The following is a 13,163-nucleotide window of genomic DNA, read 5'->3' as shown; positions in this document are numbered from 1 at the left end:
GCCTGCTTAGCTGTGATCTGATCCTGCAGCCACACCACGGGGTGCTGGGACAGTGCTGCTCCAGCCCTACGAGGGGCTCACACCACTCCAAGCACAGAAGAAATCAGTACTGCTAAATAAGGACACAGTAGAAAGCTAATTTATTTCTAAATGATGATGATAGCAGAAAACAGAAAATGTGTTCCATCTCTGCAAGCTCTGTGAGTTTCTGTTCCTTGAGTGACTTCTGAAGACAGCTTGCCCCTGTTTGGATTCAGGATTCAACAAGGAGGTTATTTTCTGTATAAACTTCTTGTTGATTTGTCAATTAAGCAATTTAAGTATGAAACGGCCTTGAGGCAAAGCTCTGTCAGCCACTCAGAACAATTGAGAAAAAGGAACAAGGAGACCACATCTATGAGGAACTGTTTTATTGAAATATACAAAACATGATAATTTGGCAAACATTCTTTTTTTTCTCATTAAATAAGATAAAATTAGTGAATGAAAAGGCATTCCATTAGTACAAACAAAGCAAGCAGACCTTCTTGTAAGTTCATACACAGGTGGGGCAAATAGAAGATGCATTTATTTTACAGATAAAAAGGCTGAGAAGCAACAGTGTGCATGATACAGCGGGAGCTCCCATTAGCTGGGGAGTTAAAGTAATGGCTTTGCAGAGGAGGCTGCTTAAGGAGGCACTGAGGTCCAAATTCAACTGCAGGCTGTTGTGTGTCACACACTGATGCAGTAAAAGTTCATGGAAGTTTCAGCAATAGAGCAGTTTCTTCCAGGTGACTGCCCCACATCTCCATGAACTGAGAGACAGCTAAGCAAAATCTGAGCAAAGAAGGAACAGCTTCAGGGGAGGTGGAAGCTTCCTTGGTGCTCCTGGCTGTGATACGTAAGGCCACACGCTGGTTTGGGCTAATCCCTTACTGTCATCATTGCAGTGGCAGTGACACTCAAACACAGCTATGGAGTATAAAGAAACAGCAATTCAGTGCAGCTGACTCAGCCAGACACTCAGCTAAAGCTTTTGTCTTTAAACACCAATTTATTTGAGCTTTCAAAGGTACTTCACTACAAAGCACTGCAGCGGATGCTAGAGCATGATTCAGATGCATTATGTGTTGCTCCAGAAGATGATACATGAGCTTTAGTGTCTTTTCCCATTCTCACTAAACCAGGAATACAGCATTCTCAGAATAAGTACACACTGTTTGTGCAGCTGTTGCTGGCACAGACATCCTGCAGTTCACCTCTATTCCCAGATGAACGTCATCTTTGCTTTCAAACCACGTCAGGTGCCTTCAGAAGGAGCTGCTTGAAGCTGTGGTTGTGAGGCGCCTTCCAATGTAAACCCTGAGGACCAAGAACACGGGGCAGTGAGCGTTCGGTTTCAGCTCAGGGTGCAAGAAACTGGTTTTCATTATCAGATTACAAGTTACATAAGGTCCAGCCAGGGCAGCAGCACCAGCTGTGACTGAGTGCCCACTGCACTACTCAGCCTTTGGTTGCTATGAAATTTGTGCATAAACTGAGTGATTCTGTAAGCTGTGTGGCTGCAGGAATGCCACAGATAAGCACGGGCTCAGCAGCAGTGCAGCCCTTCAGGACCTCCCTCAAGCCAAACACTTTGACTGAACATTTTCTTTCTGCTGTTTGTAAACCATTCATTTTGCTGTCATCTTCATGGACTTGGTGTTTCCCTTCCTTTCCCACCTTGCTACCCTTTTACAGCTGCCCTACATTTTGTCATCTGTTCCTTTTTGCAGTTGGAAGAAATGAGCAGTGCCACGAATCACCTCAGTGACAGATGTAACATTACATGAAGTACTTTATGGAGATGTGACATAGTTGTAAATTTGCAGCAGTCGTGGAAATAACCAAAGATGATGGAAGAATTTACACTGCAGAACTTGTGCTGCTTTGGAAAGCACAGTTCCAGTCTGCTTTTTTCCCCATCTTGTGCCCTTTTAAGTCTGAAAGGAGCTGAATTCACTTACTGGTTTCATCTTATTTTTACAGTAGTGTGTGGCTGAAATTTTAGTTTTATGCAGGAAGACCTGTGCCTTTATCCATCCCAAATGATGCACAGTGCAGGGGCCACAGGTTGGGGCTGTCCCTCTTTCCAGACACTGCAGCTGCTGCTGTGCTCCTCTTCCAGCCCCAGTGAGGGGTTCAGAATTGATGCCAAGTACTGAGAGCAGGACCAGAGCTGACAGTGGCTCTCGAAGCACAGCTGCCACTTCAGAACTTGTTGGGCTTCTCCCCTAAGATCCCAAGTGTGGTACAGTGTACTCAGAGGGGTGTGCCTGGATTCCCACTGTTCACTGCTGACATGGGGGAATCCAACGTGCCTCTGTTCCTGATGGAAAGGCACTCGGGCTCTCCCATCTCCATGCTGTTGCTATTTTTAAAGAAGTATCATCTAATCTCTTCATCATCTGAGAAATCCCCCACACCACCCCTGCTTTGCTTGTGTCTATGTATTCAATTATCATTTTTTTCCTGAACAATTCACTTTGAGGTTAAAGCTCATACCTGCTATGGAATGGAGGAGTATGTATGCTTCATTACAGCTCATACTTCACTCCTCACTTCTTAAAAATTCTCTGCTAGTAAGAAAAGCAGAACAAGGTAACTGGATGCATTCAGCAGCAGCACCAGCACACGAAGAGGAAACCCTGAGCAAAACAGCTATTGTCCTTACATGGTGCTGCTCATCTGACAACGGAGGAGCTGGGAGTCAGAATCAGACCCAAGAAAACAGGTTATAAAACCCAAACTTACCCTAGTCCAATGGCAAGCAAATGAGAAAGAAGCAGAGAAGGAAGGAAAACCTTCAAAAACTCTGCTGAAAAGATGCCCCCCTTCTTCATGACGCTGGTGTTCCTCATACTGAGCGTAGCTGTGCGCCTGGGGTGCTTGAAAAGGAATTCCCTGGTTTGGAGGAAGACAAGGCAGTCACAACATGAACGTACACCTCTATACTTGTGGAATTAAAGCTGTATCCAAGTGCTTCTGGAAACCCTGAGAGCACTCACTTGGGGGGGATGTTCTCCGGCCTGCTGGACCAATCCCAGATCCAATCTGCATTTTTCTTCAGGAGCCTCTCTACCTCTTTCCTCCTTTCAAGGAAGTCCTCTTCAGACTGAAACAGAGAACCATTATCAGAATGAACTCGTGGCTGGGAGAGGTAGGAACTCAGTCCTCTAAAACAGATGTGTTCTGCATCCAGGACCGTACACGAGGCTGCAGCTGCAGCTCACTTCTCCCATCTCCCTCCTGCACACCTTACACCTCACTCCAGCATTGGGATCCTAGATAAACATAGGCAGAGAGGGGATGGGAATGAGGAACGCTCGTATCCCACATTCATATTTCTTACTGGCATAAGGAGAGACATCCCTGGAAATGAAATGCTGCTGTGCTCAGATCTGGATGGCTGCTCCATCCACCTGCAGCACCTTCACGAGCTACTGCAAGTCAAGTGAAACTAATGCAGTTTAGAAAAGCTACCTGACTTCTGGGACAGCACTGGGAACAGCAGAGGCAATCCCAGGGCTGCCTGCACACACCCGTGCAGCAGAAAACAACAAACAGAACAGTGGCTTTGCCAGGCAGGAATGCAGCTTCCTGCTGCTTACGTACACAGCGAACGAAGCCGAGGTCATGCAGTAAAAATAGTCCCTGATTATAGAAGTTAAACAGCTGCACACACACACTCCACAACGAACATAAGATCGTCCAGGCCACAGTTTGTGATCGTTTTTCTAACTTGAGATGATCTGATCTCAAAGTCTAAATAACCATCTTGAAAAGTACAGAAGGTTTTCTGGAAGTGTAACGGAAGAAGTATCAGTTCACAATGATGTGTTTAATTAACCTAAGGTGTAATTTTCAGACAGATTCCTGGAGGAGTTGTAGAGACAGCAAGAAGAGTTTGGGATAAGGGGCAGTGCTGCGGGGCCCAGCACGAGTTATACAGTCCTGAGAAGTGATGACAACTACGTTGGTAAAGCTTGGGTTGTCAGTTCTGGATGTGAGGAGGTGGGGAGCAGAGGGAGCTGCACAAAAAGCACCAGGAATGTGATTCTGCTGTGATTATCCCAGGAGTCATTTGCTGAGGTGCCCAGGCCAAAGGTGAAGCTGCTGCTTTCCCAGCACTGGTGTCAGACAGCGACAGTCACCACTCCAAAGCCAAATGAGATGTTTACCTGAAAGCTGTTCTTCTCCCCGCTGCTATGGCTCTCTATTTCCAGAGCTCTGTGACTGTCCAGAGGTGTCTGGGAACGAGGGGGGCTTGGACAAAGAGAAGAACAAGTGAGAAAGAGCTCAGTAAATTGTTCTATGACATGGGATGACTAAAAGGCAAATGAGCGCAGATTGTGCTCGCATCCAGATGAGCCAGGTGAGACAGAGGTTCTGCATCCTGCTGCTAAATGAACTTCAGGCTGCAGACACTGCAGTCCATCCAAATGAAACCAAGTGCAGCCTGGGCTGGGAGCTGCTCCAGCAGTGGGGCTGGACTCGTTGATCCCTGGAGGTCCCTTCCAACCCCTACAGTTCTGTGCATGAATTGGTAAAACTGACCATGCATCTCAGATGCATTTTCCTGTTTTATTACTATATACCCAGAAGTCTGTATGCTTTGTAACCTAGATCTGTAACAACTCATTTTACAGCTGCCTGAGCGCTCCCAACTGATGCGGCCCATCACACACACTGCTTGTTACCACCCTCCTCTGACATTTCTGCCCCAGACTGACAGCCACACGCTGCTCTGTGGAGCATTCCTCAGCAGAAGGAGAGCACTGTGCGTGCACAGGCACGGCGGATCCCTGTAACTGCGAGCTCTGCTGTCCTTACAGCAAAGCTTTCAGTTCACCTGTCACAGTGCGAGCTTTCCCTGGAGCTGCTCCTTCCAGACTCGTGCTGAGCATCAAGGAGGATTTTCTCCATGTCACCGTTGTGGATGGAAATGGAGGCTGGTACTTGCTCTTGGCTCGTCGCTGCAGCGCCGTTTCCACTGCCATTGCTGCTGAAGTGGAGCTCTACCCAGGAACCTGTGGGGAACACAACCAGAATAAGCCCAGCAGCCACAGTGCCGAAACACGGGGGGGTCTGTGTGAGCTGACAGCCCCGGGGGGAGGCTGGGCAGTACACTGTGTCTCCTTCTGCAACGGAAGAGCTTTTATTTCAGCTCTGAGACACACGTCCTTTGCATTGCTCAACATCAGCGACGTCCAGACAACAACCAGCACTGCCACCACCTCTGCGACGCCGCGTGCCAGTTAGTTCAGCAATTACTGGAAGTATTTCAGGCCACAGCCTCCCGGGGCTGTGCTCTGCAGCCTGGTTTCAGTGCGTGCCTGCAGGCGTTGAGCAACGGAGGGTACGCGGCAGTGCCCCATCACGCGTGGGTACCTTTAACGCGGCCGTCACGCGCGGCTCCGTTGTTTTTGCAGTGCTCGGAGTCACAGCCCTCTGCTAACGGTGAGCACTGCACAGAAGGACCCAGGCCTCGTGGCACAGCTCAGCTCACGGGGCGGGTGACGTCTGAGTTACACACGTGTCGGGGAATTTGGCCAACACCACACGTTCATGCATGTAAACAACAGCATACGCAGTCTGTGCCCATCCCAGCACAGTTTCGGGATATGTAAACGAGGAAAAACACATCTGGCAAAACGTGCCGAGTTTCGGTGAGCACAGCAGGAAGGCACCAAGCAGGAAAAGCAGGGTGCTGAGACGGAGACAGAGCCGGGGGGTTAAGGAGCACAGCAGCAGTAGCAAAGACGCGCAGAAAGGGGAGAAGGGAAGGCAGCGATGGAGTGAAAAGCAAGCAGTAAACGGGGAAAGAGAAACCCGGCCGCCCAGCCTGCTAACAGCACTGATCTGTCCCGAAAAACCCAAGGAGCACTGAGCTCCTGCAGTGCCGAGCTCTCAGCCAACGCAGCGACGGAACCGCCGCGCGGTTTGGGCCGGGGGTCCCTCGGCACCGCCCGCTCCCAGCCCCGGCTGAGCGCCGCGCCGCGCAGCCCCGTTCCGTCCGCCCCGCCCGCACCCACGCGCGTTTTCCCCGCAGCCGGAGCGGCCCGAGCTGCGTGCGGGGAGCGGCAACGACGGCGGCAGCCACGGAACGGCCGCACGAGAACGCGCTCCATCGGAGCCCCGCGCGCGGCCCCGACGTGGGCTGGGGGGTGAGGGGAGGGGGCGGCCGCGGCCCTTACCCTGCAGGTTGTCCTCCTGCGGGCTGAGCCCCGACATGGCGGAGCTGCGACGCGCACTGCTCCGCTCCCGGTCCGGCGCTGCCGTCACGGCCGCTCCGCTCCCATTGGGCGCCTTCGCGCACCCTCCCTCGGTGCGTGGCCGTGGGGGGGAGGGGACAGGTTTGTCCTTAGCGGAGCAAAAGGAGAGTTTGAATCGCTGAATCGCGGCAGGAGCGGCTCGGTGAGGTTTGCGTGGCTCAGGGTTACGCGGCGGCTGCACGCGAGAGATGCTCCGCTCCTCCCCGGGAGGAGGAACACGGGCAGCCCCGAGCGCAGCAGCTGCGGACGAGGCCGCTGCGTGGTGCGGCAGCGAGAAGTCCGCAGGATGGGGGTTCCCAGCCGGGTGTCCTCTGCGGCACTTCGCTCTGCTCTGGAGCCGGCAGTAACCCCGCAGCTCTCCCCACGGCTGTGAGTGCCCTCTGTGAACATCTCCCGGTGGAAGCAGCCCCGCGCTGAGCTGCACCTCCAGGCTCCGCAGAGCCCCGCAGGACCCCGCCGCTCCCCCCCGCAGTGAGCCGCGCTCCATCACCGCGCAGCCACGGTCCACGCGTTGTCCGCGTGGGGCTGCACCCGGCGGGTTGGGTTTGCCCACGAGCCGCCAGCTTCCTCATCTGGGCTGCGCTCCCCAGAAGGGCGAGGCGGCACAGCGGTGCCCCTCCCGCTGCCACCTGCGCGCAGACACATGGTTAAGGGCTCCGGCGGGACTCCGCAGGGACAGCTGAGAGCATCCCTCCTCCCGCTGAGCTCGGCTCCTTAAACCCTCGGCTCCGCCGGGCTCTGAGTTGGGATCTCCCTCCTCCGCCGCTGAGCGCTCTCTCCGCCTGGTGGGGAAGCGAGGAACTTCATTTAGCTCATTAGAAACAAAACGAGCGCGGTTAAAACGTCGCAAAGCCGCTCCCCAACGAGCGGCCGCCGCATCCCAGCTCTGCATCTTCCCGGATCGCTGTGCTACGCCAGCACCCCGAGCAGGGCACAGCAGCGCTGCGATTAAAAACAAAACTCAATTACAACAGTACAGAACCATCTAAAAAGACCTCCAAGATCCCACAGCCCGAGCCCAGCCCAGCCCCACCACGCCCACATCTCTGGTTTTATTGCTTTGGGTGCCATACAAGTGTTTGTAATCCCAAGGTGATCACTACCTTAAAGTAGTTCCAACTTGGATCATCCTGACGATCCCAGTTCCTTGTTGCTGTGAGTCAGGGGAAGCCTGAGCACGCTTCTGGTGGCTGTGGTGTGACACAGTGCAGGGATGGGGCAGTGACTGCAGGGGTCACAGCCCACCTGCGCCAGCACTGCTCCCAAAGCCTCTGCACCCCGAGGGCTGCACTCTCTGCTTTCTGTTCATTAACCTCCTTGGCTGCCTCTGGGTATGAATCCATACACAGACATCTGTGTTTGGAGCAGTGTTCATCATTAGCTACTGTAGGGAAAGGAGATAACAGAGCCAGTGCTAAATTAATCACCCAATAAAGAGCGGTGGCCACAACCCGGCTAAAGAGATCTGCTTACCCATCCCAGGGACCAGGATCACCCACCGCTCTGAAGGAGGATCTGCAGGCAGAGACCCTTCCCTTGTGGCTGCCAGCCCTTAAATGAGCTCAGGGAGGGATGGAGCCAGGCTCTGCCCCTTCCTGCTTCCAGCTGTGCTGCCGGGCCCTGTCCTTCTCCAGGTGCTGCATCCCTGCTCCGGCCGTGGCTTAGCAATTCCCAGACTGCAAACGGTTTGCAGTCGTTTCTGATCCATCCGTGCTTTTCCAGGCTGCTGACACGGGGTCTGATCAGCATGCGGTGTGACTTCCTCAGATCTGAAAAGTGAAAGAAAGGATGGTGGTGATAGGGCAAATTAATGATCTAATTTTATATGCGCCTGAAGGAAAGGAATTATGGTCTAGGTCTGCACGTGGTAACCACATCAATTTAACCAAAGGTATTTCTGAAGTGGTTTCAGTGGAAGAGCCTTGTATGGACACTCTCAAGTGGCTTCGGATCAGATTGTTGGGATTACAACCAAGAATGAGACTTCTGCTGGTTTGCTTTTCAGCCTCTGAACTGTGGGAAGTCCTCACTGCTTCCAGAGAGGGTCCAAGTGGAGTGCAACGATTCCTTCGCTCCACCTCTGTTTGCCAGCACTGGGTCTTTTAGGTCATTAACACTCCTGTTCCTCTGGATAAAGCAGAGTGCAGGCTGCTCTGAGCAAGCTGTCCTGGATACAGCTGGCTGAGTGCAAACTGCCCCAAGAACGCTTTTCCCCTGCGCCTGCCAGCTGAGGAACCAATCCTGACTGCTGGGTGACGTCAGCCAGCGATGGCCTCTCGCTTCCCAGCACTTAACACAACACTGCTTCCAGTGGTACTTGTTTCACTCACAAACCCCCACAAACTGTTGCATGAGAAGTAGGGATGGTTTTCTGTTGCCCTCAGCCCCGGTGCCTGTCCCCATCTCGCCCCCTCTGTGTGCTGTGTCCATGGCTGTCTGCAGCGGGATGCTGCCAGCAAAGGGCACGTGGATAGAAGGGACAGCTTTGAGACTAAAGGCCTCAGCAGCAAAAAGCGAGCAGATTGTGTTCTTGCAGCTTCCTATCTCTAGAAATTCAGTCCTGTGTTTGTCTTTCCAGGTGTTTCTATGAAGCAAGCAGAAGTCTCATTCCAATGGGTTCCTCAAAGTGCCTTTGCACAGGAGGGCACAGGAAGGTGGTATGGGAGAGGGCAGATCCTGCCTGACCAACCCATGGCCTTCTGTGATCACATCACTGCAGCAACGGACAGGGAAAGAGCCACCGATGGCACAGTACCCCACAGCATCCTTCCCTCCAGATTGGAAAGATACAGATTTGACAGGGACACCTAGGAGGGCTCAAGCAGTGGGTGAAGCTCATGAAGTTCAGCAAGCTCAAGTGCAAGATCTGCACGTGGGTCATGGCAAACCCCACTACCAATGGGGAGATCTAAGGATAGAACACAGCCCTGCTGAAAAGGACCTGGGGGTGCTGGTGGGTGGCACCTGCACATGAGCCAGCACTGTGCCAGCACAGCCCTAAAGACAACTGCATCCCGGGCTGCATCGCAAGCAGCACAGCCAGCAGGGAGAGGGAAGGGATCTGCCCAAATGATGGCAGCAGTGAAACACCCCCATACGGGGACAGGCTGAGATTTGGGGCTGTGCAGCTGGGGAAGGGAAAGCTCCAGGGAGAGCTGAGAGCTGTCAGTACCTGAGGGGGATCTGAAGGAAAGAGGGGACTGACTGTTGGGCAGGGGAATTGGTCCCAAACTTAAAGAGAGGAGGTTTGGACTGGTTATAAAGGAGGTGTGTGTTACACTGGGGCAGCGAGGCACGGCTCCGGCTGCACACAGAGGTGGGGGTGGTCCCTGCAGACAGCCCAGGGCAGGGATGGGCTCTGAGCACTGATGGAGCTGTGGGTGACCCTGCTCAACCTGGTGGCACCAGGTGGCCGTTAGAGGTCCCTTCCGTCTCAAACGACACTTATTCTACGATCCTGCGATACCCACTTCGCTCCGGAGCACCGCGACGGTTTCCCGCAGACCCCCCCCCCCCGACCCACGCACCCCCCGGCTCTTCTCCGCCCGGGAGAGAAAGCACGGGCTCCGCGATTCAGCCGCGGCCGCCGTTCCCTGGGCCGTGAGCCGCGATGCGCAGCGGTACCGCAATGGCTGCGGGCGGTGCCGCGCTGCGATCCCCCCCCCCCGCCCCGCACCGCCCGTCCCCGCCCCGCACCGCCCGCAGCCGCCTCCGCTCCGCTGCGCGGGGCTCACGCGTGGCTCACGCCGCCGCTTTCTGCTTTTTTTTCCCTTCCCTGCCCTCTAAATGCTGCCCCGGACGCACCGATGAACCGTTCCTCCTCTGAGCCCGCGGTTCGAGGGGACGCAGATGGGGGATGTGATCTCACGCGGCAGCGGGGATGGATTATCGGGTTTCGCCTTCCGCAGTTTTGACGGTAAAAAAATCCTTTTAAACCTGCCTGCTAGGAGCAGCCCGCAGCTCTGAGGAATGGCAGTGTCCTCAGGTAGGGCGGACGGGCAGCGTGCACCGTGATGGAGCGTGCCTGCAAGGTCAGTCCGGAACGCGGCCGTGCGTGCCTGGTGTGCGTGATGGATGCGCGCTGTGTGCTACCTATGGGCCTTGTGTAATCCGTTTTCAAATGCCCTATTTTCCACTCGATGCTGTCTGTACCCCCCCCTCTCCCCCTCCCCCCACCGCCACCACCACCCGGCGGTTTCTGCTCGCTGTGGTTAACGCAAATGAAATGGGGATGGGGTGCGGGCGCGCCGGGACCCGGGGAGGCTGCAGCCGCCGTGGGGCTGATGGAGAAGCTGGCAGGCAGGTCTGGGGGGGCAGCCGGGATGCGTCAGGGCCCCGTGTGCCTGTGGGGCTTTTCCTCTTTTTCCCTTTCGTGTGGCTGCTGACACCTCCTACTTTGCAAACCTTCACAGCGTTTCCAACCGCAGTCCATTTATGCAAAGCATACGACTTTGCTTCGCTGCTTTTCCAACTGTGCCTCTGAAATATTATTTTTTATTGGGGGGTGGCTCCAGCTCGGAGCGGTGTCAGGAAAGGAGTGCTGACGAGGCCTTTACGTGGCCAGCACTGCTCCCTTTTCTCTAAATTGGAGAAATATGAGGGCATGAAGAGCTGGTTGGGTGGCTGCAGCCCGAGCTGTGTCAGCAGCTCTGCGTGCAGGGGATGCCAGTGAGGGGCCCGTACTCCCTAACGTCTTTATCAGTGACACAGACAGTGGAATCGAGCACACCCGCAGCACTTTGCTGGTGACACTGAGCTGAGTGGTGCAGGTGGTACCAAAGAAGGAGGGAATGCCATCCAGAGGGACCCGCACAGGCTGGGAAGTGGGGCCACGTGAACCCAGAGAGGTCCTGCAAGGCCAAGAGCAAGGTGTTGCTCCTGGGTCAGGGCAGTCCCAGGCTCATGCATAGACCGGGGTAACTCACTGGGAGCAGCCATGCAGAGGAGGACTCGGGCGTGCTGCTGGATGTGAGCCAGCAGTGCATGCTTGCATCCTGCAAGGCCACCAGCACCCTGGGCTGTGTCAACACAGGGCAGCGGGCAGGGACTGAATTGTCCCCCTCTGCTCTGCTCCTGTGAGGCCACATCTGTGGTACTGCATCCAGGCCCAGGGCCCCCAGCACGTGTCAGGCACAGAGCTGCTGGGGAGAATCCAGAGGAGGGCCACAAAGATGTTCAGAGGACTGGAGCACCTCTCCTATAGAGGCTGAGGGAGTTGGGTTTGTTCAGCCTGGGGAAGGGAAGGCTCTGAGGAGACCACATAGCTGCCTCCCAGTACCTGAAGGGAGCTTATAAGCAGGAGGGAGAGCGACGTTTATACAACCTAATAGAGATAGGACCAAGGGGAAATGGCTTTAAACTAAAAGAGGGGAGATTCAGGTTGGGTGTTAGGAATAAACTCTTTACTCAGAGGGTGGTGAGGTGCTGGAACTGCCCAGAGAAGCTATATCCCATCTCTGGCGATGCCCAAGGCCAGGCTGGATGGGGCTTGGGCAGTCTGAGCTGGTAGGGACTGAGCAGACCATGGCAGGGGTTGGAGCTCTATGGTCTTTAAGCTCCCTTCCAACCAAAGCCACTCTCTGATAAGTGAAGACCTTTAAATCATGATCTTTTTCACAAAGCTTTCTTTTCAAAACATTTCTTCTAAGTTTGTCACCTTATCAGGTGCAGCTCTTCGTGTGTAACAACAGTTTAAACGGAGCAATCGAACGAAAGCAGGTTCTGAATCCTTGTGTAAACTGACGGATGGAGTTCTGGGATTGGGGTACCGGTGGATGCCACCCCACTGCCCCAGCTGTGGGACTCAGACACGAGACAGCAGCTCGGGTGCCTACACAGGAGGTGGGAAAGCAGCTGGATGTTGGGCTGTGCTTCAGGCTTCCGAGTTAAATCATTCCTTTAATCCTACCCTTATTTCTCCAGAGCAGGCTAATAGCATTGATCTTCATGCTGAGGAAGAGGGGAGCTTCCTGGTCCCCGGAGCATTAAGTGCTGGCTGTTATCGGTGGTAAAGCACCACACAAATTCTGGAGGGGCCTGACCTGCAAAGGTAATCCCTTGTTTTCCTTTGTCTCCAACAGTCAGGTCCTCTCAATTCAGCAAGGCCTAAACCCCAAAGATCTCAGCAGCGTAATAGAGTTCTGTAGAAAATACTCTAAAGGAGAATGATGTCCTTATCATTCTTCTAATAAAACCTTCACTCCTTCGGTTCCCACCAGCCCACTGCTCCTTATTCCAGGAGCATGTGGTCACAGTGGCCCTGGGATGAGCAGCATTGCTCCTGATGCACACCTTGTTGTGCTGTAAGCCAGCAGCATCCTGCTGCACTGCTCCACGAGCTCTGCCGTGTGCTCAGCTCACCTTGACAAGGTCAAGAGCAATCGGGAACCTCGTATTTCTTCGTGCTCAAGTGGGAAGCAGTCAGGTTAAGGTGGAGAGCATGCATTTTCTGTCCTCAGAAGCAGTGTCTGGTCTCCTGCTTTCTCCTTCGGTTGGCCCCAGGGCTCAGCTCCACCCTAGCATGGTGCAGCGATGTCCTGGCCCCACGCTGAGCCCTGGGCATCCCCATGCTACCCAGAACCCACGGGTGATGCTGTGCATTGCACACACTGATTGCACAGCAGCAACAGCCAGAGCCGACTGCCTGCAAGGAGCCGGCTGCTAACTGCAGAGAGATGCAGCAGGAGGTGCTGCTCAGGCCGTCAGCCCGTGGCAGCCCTGGCTCCTCTGTTCCAGCACTCCTGGTACGGATGTAACCGATTCAAACCTGGGCTTCCCATAGCAAAACCACTTCTCCAGGAGCTGGACTCGAAGATCCAGCTCGGGGAATTGTGACTGTGGGATTCTCTACTGCAGAGCGCTCGGCTT

At 54.3% G+C, this 13,163-nt stretch overlaps 1 protein-coding gene across 1 annotated transcript in view; it reads right to left on the bottom strand.

Moving 5' to 3' along the window:
• Positions 1 to 995: 995 nt before the first annotated feature.
• BNIP3 (BCL2 interacting protein 3) overlaps positions 996 to 13,163 on the bottom strand; it is a 139,391-nt gene continuing 127,223 nt past the window's right edge. Inside the window, exons 2-7 of the mRNA XM_065746431.1 lie at positions 6,219 to 6,277; positions 4,874 to 5,051; positions 4,203 to 4,287; positions 3,030 to 3,136; positions 2,776 to 2,925; positions 996 to 1,344 (exon numbers count right to left, since the gene is read on the bottom strand). Coding sequence (XP_065602503.1) covers positions 1,293 to 1,344; positions 2,776 to 2,925; positions 3,030 to 3,136; positions 4,203 to 4,287; positions 4,874 to 5,051; positions 6,219 to 6,255 — 609 coding nt within the window. The 5' untranslated portion in view covers positions 6,256 to 6,277 and the 3' untranslated portion in view covers positions 996 to 1,292. The remainder of the gene's footprint in view (positions 1,345 to 2,775; positions 2,926 to 3,029; positions 3,137 to 4,202; positions 4,288 to 4,873; positions 5,052 to 6,218; positions 6,278 to 13,163) is intronic.

The sequence above is a fragment of the Cyrtonyx montezumae genome, unplaced genomic scaffold (genome assembly GCF_038088225.1).
Source record: "Cyrtonyx montezumae isolate F1298 unplaced genomic scaffold, pur_monq_1.0 scaffold_4, whole genome shotgun sequence".
Classification (NCBI taxonomy): domain Eukaryota; kingdom Metazoa; phylum Chordata; class Aves; order Galliformes; family Odontophoridae; genus Cyrtonyx; species Cyrtonyx montezumae.
The sequence above is the reverse complement of the archived record's forward strand: the minus strand, read 5'-3'. Positions and strand labels throughout refer to the sequence as shown.